The sequence below is a fragment of the Rattus norvegicus genome, chromosome 6 (assembly GCF_021556685.1).
Source record: "Rattus norvegicus strain SHRSP/BbbUtx chromosome 6, alternate assembly SHRSP_T2T, whole genome shotgun sequence".
Classification (NCBI taxonomy): Eukaryota; Metazoa; Chordata; class Mammalia; order Rodentia; family Muridae; genus Rattus; species Rattus norvegicus.
The window spans coordinates 55708140-55722112 of record NC_141539.1 but is presented as its reverse complement, the minus strand read 5'-3'; the positions used below and the strand labels follow the sequence as shown (position 1 = coordinate 55722112).

Here is a 13973-nt window from a genome sequence, read left to right as displayed (position 1 = left end):
CAATTAGTTTCTTGCTTTTTCTAGGGTGTAGCTTGCCTCCTTATGTTGGGCTTTACCATTTATTATCCTTTGTAGTGCTGGATTTGTAGAAAGATATTGTGTAAATTTGGTTTTGTCATGGAATATCTTGGTTTCTCCATCTATGTTAATTGAGAGTTTTGCAGGATACAGTAACCTGGGCTGGCATTTGTGTTCTCTTAGGGTCTGTATGACATCAGTCCAGGATCTTCTGGCTTTCATAGTCTCTGGTCAGAAGTCTGGTGTAATTCTGATAGGTCTGCCTTTATATGTTACTTGACCTTTTTCCCTTACTGCTTTTAATATTCTTTCTTTATTTTGTGCATTTGGTGTTTTGACTATTATGTGATGGGAGGAGTTTCTTTTCTAGTCCAATCTATTTGGAGTTCTTTAGGCTTCTTGTATGTTTATGGGCATCTCTTTCTTTAGGTTAGGGAAGTTTTCTTCTTTGATTTTGTTGAAGATATTTACTGGTCCTTTTACTGGTCCTTCACGCTGTTCTATGCCTATTTTCCTTAGTTTTGATCTTCTCATTGTGTCCTGTATTTCCTTTATGTTTTGGGGTAGTAAGTTTTTCTGTTTTATATTATCTTTGACAGTTGTATCAATGATCTCTATGGAATCTTCTGCTCCTGAGATTCTCTCTTCTATCTCTTATAGTCTGTTGGTGATGCTTGTATCTACAGCTCCTTTCCTCTTCCTTTGGTTTTCTATATGCAGTGTTGTCTCCCTTTGTGCTTTCTTTATTGCTTCTATTTCCATTTTCAATTCCTTCACATGTTTGATTGTGTTTTCCTGTAATTCTTTCAGGGATTTTTGTGATTCCTCGCTATAGGCTTCTACTTGTTTATTTATGTTTTCATGCATTTCTCTAAGGGAGTTCTTTATGTCTTTCTTGAAGTCCTCCATCATCATGATCAAATGTGATTTAAAATCAATATCTTGCTTTTCTGGTATGTTTGGATATTCAGTGTTTGCTTTGATGGGAGAATTGGGCTCCAATGATGCCATGTAGTCTTGGTTTCTGTTGCTTGGGTTCCTGTGCTTGCCTGTCGTCATCAGGTTTGTCTGTGGTTTTACCTTGTTCTGCTATTTCTGACAGTGGCTAGACCGTCCTATAGGCCTGTGTGTCAGGAGTGCTGTAGACCTGTTTTCCTCTTTTCTTTCAGCCAGTTATGGGAACACAGTGTTCTGCTTTCAGACGTGTAGTCTTTCCTGTCTACTGGTCTTCAGCTGTTCCTGTGGGCGTGTGTTCTGAGTCCACTAGGCAGGTCACTTGGAGCAGAAAAGTTGGTCTTAGCTGTGGTTCCAGGCTTGAAGTTGCTCCTAGGGGGCTGCGTTTGAGCTCTCCATGAGGGCAGCAACCAGAATGGCCTGCCCCACCTTTTCCCGGTCCCCTGTGCACAGGGGTCCCATATGGCCTTAGGTCTTTTCCTCTGGAGTCCGAAATGTGGGCAGAGTGTAGTCTCTTCTGGCTTCCCAGGTGTGTCTGCCTTTCTGAAGGTTTAGCTCTCCCTCCCATGGGATTTGGGTGCAGGGACCTGTTGACAGGGTCCCTTCAGATCCGGGCGGTATCTGGACTGCAGGGGACCTGCTGCTTGAGTGCCCCTATCTTTCTGTTCCCTGAGGCCCTATACAGTTTCCTCTTGGGCCAGGGATGTGGGCAGCGGTGGGCAGTATTCGTGGTCTCTCCACCCTCTAGTCTCAGGAGTGCCCACCTGTCTGGGTGGTGAGCTCTCTCTCCCACTGGGTTTGGGAGCAGGGAGCTGTGGTAGGTCTCTGGATTTTTAAAACGTTTCTGTTTCTGTACTGTAGAAGTTAAAGGCTCTCCTGTGGCCAGTGGGCTGACTATAGCAATATCCTAGTTCTTGGTTCTCTGTGTAAAGAAGCAGAGGAATGATGGGTACTTCTGCAGACATCTTGGCCTCCTGTGATACAGTAATTACATGGTGTCAAATATCTTCTTCAAAACAATATGAGAGATTGTTAAATAAAATCAATGAGCTTGATATCAGCAAGATTAATTAAAAATCAAATATTATAGACACTAGTATAAAGTCTTGGTATATTAAAACTCTTTTATATATAGAATCTTGTCTTTATATAATGATGACTTGACTTCTTTTCCTGTTTATCTCCTTCACTTGACTTTACTGCTCTAGCTAAAACTTCAAGGGTATATTGTAGAGGAGAGGAGGATGAGTATCCATGTCTTGTTCCTCATTCTGGCAGAAATGCTCTGTTTTTCTAGGCCAGCATGATGCTGACCGTGAACTTGTGGTAGATTGTCTTTGTTATGTTGAGGCATGTCTCCTGCATCCCTAGACTTTGTTCTCATGGTGGATTATATTTATTGATGTATGAACACTGAGACGTCAGTGCATCTCTGGCTGAAGCTGACTTGATCATGGAGAATAAGCTTTTTGTTGTGTTTTGGGATTCAATTTGCAAGTATTATTTGACAGTATCTGTGTCTATGTTCATCAGAGATACTGGCCTATAATTTTCTTCCTTTTTTCCCCCTTTGGTCTCTGTCTGGTTTTGATATCAGGGTAATATTGGCTCTTTCATAAAGGAACTTGGGGATGTTCCAAGATAGCAGCAGACTTTCTGTAAAGTTAGAAGATTCTCACAGCCTCAGGGATCTAGAGAGGTACTTAGGATCTCCCAGGCAGCAAGAGCTTGAGGCGTGGTCAGTGGGAGTCTCGGATCTCAGCCTTAGAGGGGGATGGATAGGGTTTGTAGCATCTGGATCTCTGCCTGATAAAGTGGAACCGAAGAGGGGGGCTGATGGAAGTTGTGAGATAGCTAGTCTTCAGACAGGTCTTGGGGCTGGGTGGAGTTGACCACATGAGCCCAGTGTCCCTACCTAGCAGGGGTTGAGGGAATGCCAGAGGGCAGTGGGAGGTGTGCGATACACAGGCATTGAAGGAGTATGTAAAGACGTATTTTTAATCAAGTTTCTAGAGTTACCATCATTTACAGAGAGCATATAAGGCATGGGTCATTTAACAACCACAGGAGGCAATCAACATGCTTGAGACTGTGAGAGTGTTCCCAAGAGAAGGGGCAGCTCTTTCACCACCATGAGTGCAGTGGCAGAGGAGGAAAGGAGATGGGTACAGGGAACCCATGCGGTAGGTCAGACTTAAGAGACATGCAGAGCCACTGCAACTTATAATCCCATTTGAACACTGGTTCTAAGGAGATTTTCCCACCCTCTCACCCCCAGAAAAAGAAAAAAGAAAGAAAATGTATTAGTTACTTTTCTGTTGCTGTTCAAAAACACCACGGACAAGGCAACTCATAAAAGACAACAATTAATTGGGGCTCACAGTTCCAGAGGCAGAGCAAAGGCATAGCAGTAGGAATAGCTGAGAGCTCACACCCCAGTCCACAAGCAGGACGCTAACTTTTTAAAGCAGAGAGAGCAAACTTTTAAAGGCACAAGTCTTTTGGAACTTCAAAACCTACCCTGTGACATACTTCCTTCAACAAGGTCACACTTCCTAAATCATCCCCAAACAGCCACCAACTGGGGACCAACTATTTAAATGCCATATATGTATATATGGAGGGCATTTCATTCCAAGCTCTTCAGAAAATAAGGGAAATGCATGTACAAATTAGATATTTGATATTAAAATTATAGTCTTTGGTGTGTGTCTTAGTTAGGGTCTCCATTGCTGAGAACAGACACCATGACCAAGGCAACTCTTATAAGGGAAAACATTTAATTGGGGCTGGCTTTACAGGTTCAGAGGTTCAGACCATTATAATCAAGGCGGAAGCATGGCAGCATCCAGGCAGATGTGGTGCAGGAGGAGCTGAGAGTTCTACATATTGATCTGAAGGCTGTTAAGAGAGGACTGACTCTGGCTAGACTTGAGCATATATGTGAGACCTCAAAGCCAACCCCCACAGTGACACATTTCCTCTAACAAGGCTACACCTCCTCCAATAAGGCCACACCTCCTAATAGTGCCACGCCCCATGGGCAAAGCATATGCAAACCACCACAGTGTGACAAACAATGAAATTAAGGTTTCATTTAGAATAGAATATCTTACCACAAGAATCAGCTAATACTTAAAAATAAAAACCTTGCCAGGCATGGTGGCACATGACTTTAATTCCAGGACTTGAGAAGCAGAGACAGGTGGATCTCTGATTCTGAGGCCAGCCGAGTCTACAGAGTGAGTTCCGAGACAGTAAGGGCTGCACAGAGAAACCCTGTCTCAGGAAAACACAAGCAAAAACAAAACAAAAAATGAAAAACTTTAGTTCTCACCAACTTGCCTGAGGAAATATGCTACCAGACGGATGAGTGACTTAGGTTTTCAATCTGTGAAAAGCCAAGGGAATAAAACCTAGCACAACAGAACAAAAAAAGTCTGTGCAGGAGACGCCCAGAAAATGACTTCACAGTGCTCTAATTCCTTCAGTTTTCTTACACAGGGACAAAAGTACTGGTTCAAATAAGTCATCCACTCTTCCTGGCTAGCATGCCTTTGAGCAAATGAGCTTTTCTCTGAAGAACTCAGCAGTGCAAACCTCTCTCTTAGACGGAAACTCTCAAGCATAACCTCTCCAGTTCTCTCCAGACATATTTCTGTTGGAACCTAGGTAAAATATTAATGCCTAGGTAAACTGTTGAGGCCTAGGTTAAGTTACCTGGCTAGCCTGCCATTATAAGGAAACTTCCTCATGTTTCTGCTGTTCTAAGAAACTTTCTAATGCCAAGGTTGATTTCATATTCTGTTATAGCCTGTGCCCTTGGGAACCAATCACGATAGAAGTGAGTAGAACTGCTTTGTATAGTTACCCACAATAGCTTGGACCCGACCCACAGCACTTCCTGCACCTATGCATAAGCTTTTATGGTATTTGCCTCTGTAAGCTGCCCCTAGGATGGACCCCAGCATAAGAGAAACACCTGCATCAATATAAGAAACTATTTGGAATAAGACTTCCATTTTGAGTAGTGGTCTAGTAAAGTTTAAGTTCCTGAGACCTCTCTAGAAATGGACACACTACTTGGCAGAAAGATATATGTATGTGGGTAACTGACATTCTGGTTGGCAAGTTAAGACATGAATGTTAGACAAGTCAAATCCTGGTAGACCAGAGAAGATGTGGATATTAGACAAGGCAAGTTCCCTGCCACAGTTGAATACCCAACCAATGGGGGGCAGGAAAAATGTACAACAAAGACATGTTCCCAGGGAAATCCCCCTATCCCTAAATCCTGATTGGTGAAATAACTTGACACAGATGTTTGTGGACTTTGGGCTTAAAAACCCCGAGTCTTAACTCTGGGTCTTGGTTCAGTTCCGGGATCTGTACCATGGCCCTGGTTGACCAGTCCTGTGGCATTAGCTCGATAAACTATCCCTATCTGACTGAGATCAGAGTTCACATGGTCTGTGAGGCAATTTTTGGACCCCAACAGTTTTGTCTATCTCTGTTCTGCAATCTTTAAGTAAAGCCAGATCAGATGTGATGCTGACTGGATAGCCCAGCAGTAGTCACATGACTTCACGTGTGACCTCAGAGGGCACAGTCCAATGGAGCTTGTGTGAGGCTGTCAGCATTGCCAGGAAGTGAATATGGCAGCTTCTCCAAGCTCAGGACCTGAGTGAGTCCTCTGAATTTCCCTGCAGTTCTCAGACACCAGAATGTCCCTGAGGGAGGGAAGCTTGTGAGGAAGCTACTGGCTGGTTCTTCTTATGCAGATGGCTTTGCTCTGAGTCCAGGCAGACGGGTTAAGATGCCCTTTCCCCACAAGCTCAGATGAACCAGGGACAGTCTGGTCCATTTTGCCCTCTTTGCCCATTTGGCAAGGCCATCCTATGGTTCAATTTTCTGTCCTTGCTCAATGCTGTGGCCATCAACTGCCTGAGATGTGGCCTTAGAGAGACCAATCAAACCATCATATTGCCTCCTTCCAAACTGTCCAAGTCAGCAGCCAAAGAAACTAAAAATAACTGGAAATGCTTTGGCTAGTCTGTCTCAAGGGAGTGAGTCAGCTGAGGCTCCAGGAAAGGAAACATGGAGCCTAAAAATCAGGAAAGGCAGTTGCCTGCTCCCTGAAAGCTGTGTATGACTTAGCAGAAGAGTAATAAACACGGACCCACCTATACATTTACGACTGTGTGATAATATGCAGACACGGCATGCAGTGGCCAGGAATCTCATATTACGGCAGAACCAAAGTGACATGTGTCTGTAGGTTCACAAACATGTTTCCTGAAAGGGACCTTCTGGAGGAATCATATCTGGACTGAGGTGCTATATGTGGAAAGACAGTGAGGAGGAATGTTCTGTTTTGATCACGAGACTACAAGAGGCAGGCTAGGAGTCAAACAGCCCTTCCTGACAAAGCCTTTTCTAGGACAATAGGAGGAAATGTCAGTCTGGCATCTCCGTCAATATGCAGATGAAAGGCTGACCAGTTATTTATTGTTGTTGTTGTTGTTGTTTTAAAAACCCCAGTTTTTGGCTTGATGAAATGAGGACTTGGGGTGTACCAAGCAGAAATAGAGAATGAATCATGCCTGACAGTGCTAGATGGAGAGGCAGTGGTGTGCGGCAGTTGTGGACAATGAGCCTCCTCCATCCAGTACGACAGCTGTGTGCTCTGTACACCAAGCCTCAGCTTCCACCCCGGGCACACATTCCCCCCCCCCCATTTTTATTAAATTGGGTATTTCTTATTTACATTTCAAACGTTATTCCCTTTCCTGGTTTCCTGTCCATCAGCCCCATAATCCTTTCCCTTCTATAAGGGTGTTCCTCTCCCCATCCACCACCATTACCTCCCCACAAACCCCTATATTGGGGGTCCAACCTTGGCAGGACTAAGGGCTTCCCCTTCCACTGGTGCCCCAACAAGGCTATTGTCTGCTACCTATGCAGCTGGAGCAGGGCACACGTTCTAACCTAGTGGGCAGAACCAGGCAGGGGCTGACCCAAGAAATAGTTCCAGCCAATGAGTCTGTCTCTTGGCTTAATGGCCCTGAAATCATCAACTATTCACAATGTCTGTTACGTGTACAGATACAGTTTTCCAAAAATTTTTTATAATTTTTTCTGTCCTCTATTTCCAAACCACTTGAGAGGAATGAGGAGTATCTATCTCCTCCCCTCCCTGTCCCTTCTCCTGCAGTCTCTACACACAAAGTACAAATTTCAGTTGTTTAGTTTATTGCCTGTCCCCGCCCCACTCCCAAGGTGGGCAAGTAGCCCCAGACGATAGCAAGCCCTGCTCACCCACCACCAGTAATCAGACATTCCTCATTCCGGAAGAAGCCCTGGCATGCCACTTGCAATCGAGTTGTTCTGTTTGGCTTGATACTAAAAGCAATAGTTTTTTTTTTTTTTTTTTGATATTTTAGAGAATAAAAGTAACTCAGAAAAATCTAGATTGTTTTTAATACATGTAAATATTATGATACAACCGCCTTAGAGTCATTGTGTGCAAAATGCAGGAAAGGATGTGTTTGCACTTGCCGGTAGCTCTGCGGTCTGGAAACCATGAGAGCTGTCTTTCTCAGTTAAGGAATCCTGTTCTTTGCTTCCTGTAGAAAAAACACAGTGGCCTTTCCATTCACAGTCGGGCTAGGGTGATGACAGGTTTTATGAGCCTCAGAGGATCGTTCTTGGACATCTTGTGCTGAGCCTTGTTCCCTAAGCACAGCAGATAACACTGCTAACATAGGGGTAGATAGCATTAGTCCCAGGGGTGAAGTCCTGCATCAGTGCCTGGGAAGCGGTACATACAGAACAGTGGTTCTCAAGCAGGTGTTGCAGCAAGTCCTCCCCACTGTCATATTCTGGCATGCATCAGAACTTCAGGAGTAAATGTCTGTGGTTCAGAGAAACCCACAGGTAATCTGATCATCCCCTTCCACCTATCAGTGAGAGACTAATATACTGAGACCTCACACAAGTGCAGAAAATGAACATGTGAAGCATGAGAACCTAGAACGGTGAAGATCAGGCGCTGTGTCTCAGAAAGCATCTTTTCCTGCATTAACTACCCTCTGACATTTCCGAGCATGGCTCATCTGAGAAGAGAGGGCATTGTCTGTCTAAGCTTTATTTTCCCCAAGGCTTGGTAAATAAGCCACAGCCTGGTGTTGGAATGCTCCGTTCCTTTCGGGTGCCACACTTTGCTGGCACACTGCTCTAGGGATGAGTTACGTCAGCAACCTCCAGACACATGAGCCATTTGACCACAGGAAAAGTACAGCTATGACTGCCGCCGAGGGTTCCTTTAAAGATGTTTCCAACTCTGTTTGGGACGTGGCTTTCGTAAATGGCAAATAGATTTTTAAGATTTGTAATGGGTTTAGGATAATATGGTCCACATTACATATATTAAATTCGTGATTAATCTTGCTTATTTGGCTAATTGTTCCACTTGCTTTTCTTTCTCATTTGTTTAAAAAAAAAACATATATACATTTTTATGTGTGTGTATATGTATGTATGGTTTGTGTATGTATGTATGGTTTGTGTATATATGTGTGTGTGTGTATGTATGTATGTATGTATGTATGTATGGTTTGTGTAGTGCCATCCTATTTTTGGCTGAAGTCTTAAGTTTTTTTTTTTTTTTGGTTCTTTTTTTCGGAGCTGGGGACCGAACCCAGGGCCTTGCACTTCCTAGGTAAGCGCTCTACCACTGAGCTAAATCCCCAGCCCCAAGTCTTAAGTTTTTAAAGTGTATCTTTTACTCTTCTTCCTGCTTCTAGAACATTCTTAAAACCAATGTTGGGTCTTTTTCAGTTTGTTTGCTTTTTAAAAAACTTCTAAATTCCACTTCTTCCTCAGCTGAACAATCCCTTCAGATCCACGTTCCAAGTCATCGGTCTCTTCTGTAGCATCTGCATTTTAAAATTCTCATTCTGTCAACCCTCTTTTCAAATATTACATCACTTAAAATCTCGTTCCTGGCATGTTTCGTTTTTTTTTTTTTTTTAATTTTAAACAACATACCAGTCTGTCATAACTGTGTCCGAGGCTCCTGCTCTTTTGGTCATGGTGTTTTGAGCCTACTCTGTGAGCTCCTTTTATTTTTTAGAACATTACTTTTACAACTCATGAGGTTATGCTTTTATTTCTACCATCACATAAGGGATTCTGCCCATCTAGTTCAGCCTGTGTTCCTAGACTGGTGTTCTCATAATATGTAAGAATGTGATTTGGACTCCAATGGCAGCTTAAGCCCATCCATCCATCCATCCATCCATCCATCCATCCACCCACCCACCCATCCATCCATCCATCCATCCACCCTTCAATCCTTCCTTCTCTGAGAATAAGCAGCTTTCCTTGGAGTGCCTCAGGGGCTGAAGGGTCTACTGGCTCATCTTCATCCTGAAGAGTAGGGTAGACTCTCGGGGGGCCTGCTTTAGAGCAGTATCATCTCTGTCTATCATATCCATCCTGGCCCTCAAGACTGAGTTCACAGTCCCCATTTTGGTGAACATCCCTAGGCAGAAGTGCCTTTGTTGTTGGATAACCTTTCACCCATACTTAGATTTTACCTGGTAATTTTCTTCCAGTTGAGTACTCAGAAAATCATGCAAAGCTTGGTGCAGCTTACCTGCAGACAGGCCAGGTGAGTCTTCCTACCTTTGGGCAGACTTCTTTCCTTTCTGAAAGGGTTTCACTGGGTAGCCTTCCTGCTTCGCCTTTCTAGTGCTGAGACTCTAATGCACACTTCTGCTTCTGGATTTCGTTTTCAACTCTTGAGCGTGAGTTCCACCCTTAATGGCTATGACCTGAGGTGTGCTGTCAGTGAAATCAGGAAATTTCAGAGTCTGTAAATTGTGTTTATTCACAAATAGGATTTTTTTATGAGAGTCCACAGCTTTCATCAAACCCCAAGCTTGTGGCTTGAGAGAAGTTAAGACCTGCCGACATAATTCGGGTCTTAGTCTTCACCAATATGCTCATGAAGCAACCATTTCAGGAGCTTAAGAATGTAAAGCCGAGTCTCTAACTGTGCCTGGGGCTTCTGACTATCCAAACTGGCTGGTTATCCAGGTGATGTCACAGGCACCTGCGAGCTTACTCAGCGTTTTCTGAGTGCTGAGGATTTGGGTCCCTAGGTTTGTTCAACAAAGCCCTTTTACCTACTATCTTTTTACCTATCTCCCAAGGTAGCACTTTGGCATGGCTGTATTGACTTCCTTTCTCTTTAGTTGATGCTGAACAGTATCCTTTGCTTGTTTATGTCCTGCAGTCTTGTCTCACCTTTTTGGTAGCATGAAAACAATGGTGGACCACTACCAAATGAATGGGTTCCAATAAGACTACAAAGCAGATGGTGGGCTGAACTTGGCCGCAGTGGAGGTGGGTGTTGGCAACTAGAGATGTCTCCTCCTGTGTGTCCCCAGTGAACACCTACACACCTACACACCTACACACCTACACACACACACACACACACACACACACACACACACACACACACACACACACACACACAGAGTACACACGCCTGGAGGCCCTTCTGTATCCAGATACCTATTTATTCTCTGCATTTAAATGTCCCCAAGTACCCTAAACCTGTTATTATCCCGGCGCTCTCAGTAAACAGGACTGCCATCCAGAACTGCTGAAGGCGGAAAACGGGAGCCATCTTCACCGTGCCTTCCTCCCTCATCCTCCGACTCTTTGGAGAGATAGATAACCTAGAAGAGGTAGGTCTGAAAATGGCATTTGACACACACAGTCAAATTTAACATTTCACTAACAGAACTAAACTTTATTTCCATGTTTGTTACATGTTTGTCTTGGATGCTGAGTACATATTAGAATTGACATAACATACAACCTGGGAGAAAGTCTGATATTCTCCACTGAATGAGTTAAAAAGGAATGTAAAACTACAAAATACTACTTTACGTGTGAGTTCTAAGGTATGATTAATACAACAACAAACATCTTGCTATTTTTCTCTAATTTTCCGAGGTGGATTTCACTATAAAAGCTTTTTTTTCTCATTTCAAGAAAGGAAGGGCTACTCATAAAAAATCTTTAAGTATAGGGTACAAATTAGTCTCAACACAAAATTCTACTGCCTACCTAAAAGTTATGAATTGAGGGGACTAATGTCAACTGCAAATCTAGTGTCTGAAAGGTTAGTCTAATCTAAGGATGACACGCAAATACAACTCCATTTGTCATTTATGTTAACCACTTGGTACTCAGAACGGGGTGGCCAAACACTGCTTAGTGACAGAGATCCAACATGAATCTGTTCCAAGGGGACCAGAGCCAAGAGGGATGACTCATTCTATCTCCGGACCCACACTGTACACAAACGGAAACTACTAGTTTACACTACATGTTTCAAGACAAAATTGGCATGTGTAGCTGGTGGAATTCACGTAACACGTGACACCAATGAGTTTTGTGTAGTACTCTACGAGCCTTTGTGAAGCAGTACCTGTCCTTTCTGGGAGGAGACACAAGGGTCTATAGCTCAGGCTGGTTTTGAACGTAACAAACCTCCTGTGTATATACTCTCAAGTACTGACTTCGCTTACACGCACTCAGGACAGGTCTTTGCAGTACTACTATTCTTAGGTACATTTACTTTTGAGCCAGGTAGCATGGGATAGCCTAAAATTTGCCGTGTACTCAAGGATGATGTTGGTTTTCGATCTTTGTGTCCCCTCATTTCTGGGATTATAGGCATGTAGTACACCATGACAACACTACTCAAGTTCCAATTTTTTTAAACTCAGCTTAAATATGTTTTTTTTCCATGTATTACAGAATTAAGTAGTTACTATAAATGGGTAATGCTTACTGTTCTAAGCTTTAGGATCACCTGCAAACCTCTCTAATTCACCTCATGTTTCCTTAGGAAATTGTTTTACATGATTTATGGCTTTTAATATTCTATCTTAATGGCAAGTTGTTAAAACTTTTCTAAATTCAGTGTTCTAGTATCAGATTCTTAAATGAGAAAGAACAAGAGAAACTCCATAAAATTCAACTTCCTCCCTTCCCAGAAAAACCAACATCTGTCTTGAAATGCCGACGCACGCTCCTTCTCTTAGAACACAGGCTAGTGAGCTCTCTGACTGTGTTTCGTGAACATTCCAGGCTCTGAGGACTATTCAGTCTCTATTGCAACTACTCAATTTCTGCCACTGAAGTGAGAAGCAGCCTTAGACAGTGTGTAACTAAAAATGAAGAAGCAGTGTGAAGTCGGCCTGCAGGAGAGGCTGGCCAACCCTGGCTTAGAACTGTGTAGTGTCACCTACAAGTGACCAAGGAGTCACCTCAGAGACTTGTGTCTTGCTGAGTGCAATGGCTGACTCGGGACCTAGCAGTAAATCAGTATAAGCACCCTGAGGACGAGTGCTTTAGCTAAGTCTCTGCACTGAGAAAGATTCCTCCTCTCAGAATCATGCTCTCCACTGGGGAAGACAACATTGAGAACTTGCTTTAGTTACCGAGAGTTCAATCTAAAATTAATAAATGATGTCCGTACAGTTTAATATCCAATTTAATTTTTAAAAAACTTAATGAAAATATAACAGAATCAAAACATTTAAAATAAGTACACTCACTACCCACTCCAGCAGTTCATTTAAGTCATACCAACTATAGAATATGAAAAATAAATTCAGAAGTGTAATTACTTTAAAATACACTGCTTCCACTTTTAATATTTTACATTTATGTATATATTCTATAGTGGAAGCAGAAATTCTCTCTAAAAACATTATCTTCTTAAAATCTTGAGGTGCATATTAGAGCCACAGGCAATATCCGACATATAAAATCGCAGAACAGGCCTTCGGGATTTGGCATCACTGGTACAATACAATGACCAGGCTACAGAACTGTACAATGCCTAAACATCGCGGAAGAACCATGATTCTCTTCAGTGGACAATGATTACTGCATATTCTACAAGGGCAGTGATGTTAGTAATTCTGTTGGGTATATGTCCTGACATAATTTCCAAATGTACAACAACACAAACAACTCTGTTAAGGCCATGTTTTATTTGCTGATTAATGGACAAAAGGCAATGTAATTTATTTCAAGTATTTTCTTGAAAGTCTGTGCTCATAAAAATCATGAAAAGTTGGAAACAGACTGTTAAATCACGGAAACTTTAAATATATCTTACACAATCTCGTTTGTACAAAAATACAAGTTAAATATAAACATAAAGCAGGCATGGTAATTTATGCAAATCTGTTTTATGTGATTGTAGTTATATAGAAAAGTTTCTTGGTTCTGTTACTTGTGAAAAGATCAACACCGGATTGAGTTACTATCTATTAGCAAAGGCCCTAAGAAGCTTACTTAGCATTAATCTTGCACATGGTTATAAGTGTTTTCTAATTTGAGATCATCTAAACACTGGGAAAAATAAAAAGGGCAGTATGTCCATAAACCAACAAATAACCTGGCTGCAGTGTATCATAAACAAACCCACACATCTGTACAATGACTGTTAGTACACACGCACAGGCGCACACATGCGCGCACGTATGCACACACACTGCACACACAACCACCCACTCACACAAAGCCTAGTGAGGCGCCACATCCTGCTCCATGTTCAGCTGTGCATTCTTTCTGACTTCGTCAAACGAGTAGCTTTTTGTCACCTTCCCATTCTTGAAAACCGTATGGAGAAGATCCTGCAGGATGTAAATTCTGTTATTAAAAAGACCATCTACTAAATATTCGAATCATGCTTTGACCAACTTACTTAAGAGGTCAAATACACAAAGCTGTCAGGGTGTCAGCTTATACAGTGACATTGTAATAAACACTCTTACACTGGTTTGCTTAAAGAGAAGCAAAACACCAGATGCCTGATCTTTTCTACTGCTGAGGAAACAAACACGTTTGCTGGGAGAACTGCAAGAGTCCTGGTAACTATTACTCGGGGCCTGGCCAAGAGC

The 13973-nt window shown here is 42.6% G+C and overlaps 1 protein-coding gene and 1 long non-coding RNA gene across 3 annotated transcripts in view; one reads left to right on the top strand and one right to left on the bottom strand.

Annotated features, from left to right (window-relative positions):
* The window catches only part of LOC148005188 (uncharacterized), a 32146-nt gene that overhangs the window by 13753 nt on the left and 4420 nt on the right, over window positions 1-13973 (top strand). Inside the window, exon 2 of the long non-coding RNA XR_015622986.1 lies at window positions 10624-10733. This is a non-coding gene — a long non-coding RNA (uncharacterized LOC148005188). The remainder of the gene's footprint in view (window positions 1-10623; window positions 10734-13973) is intronic.
* Window positions 12536-13973, bottom strand: part of Nampt (nicotinamide phosphoribosyltransferase) — a 35026-nt gene continuing 33588 nt past the window's right edge. For both annotated transcript variants that reach the window (NM_177928.3, XM_087552469.1), the window contains 1 exon segment: window positions 12536-13706. In NM_177928.3, the coding sequence (NP_808789.1) occupies window positions 13596-13706 (111 nt within the window). In that variant the 3' untranslated portion in view covers window positions 12536-13595.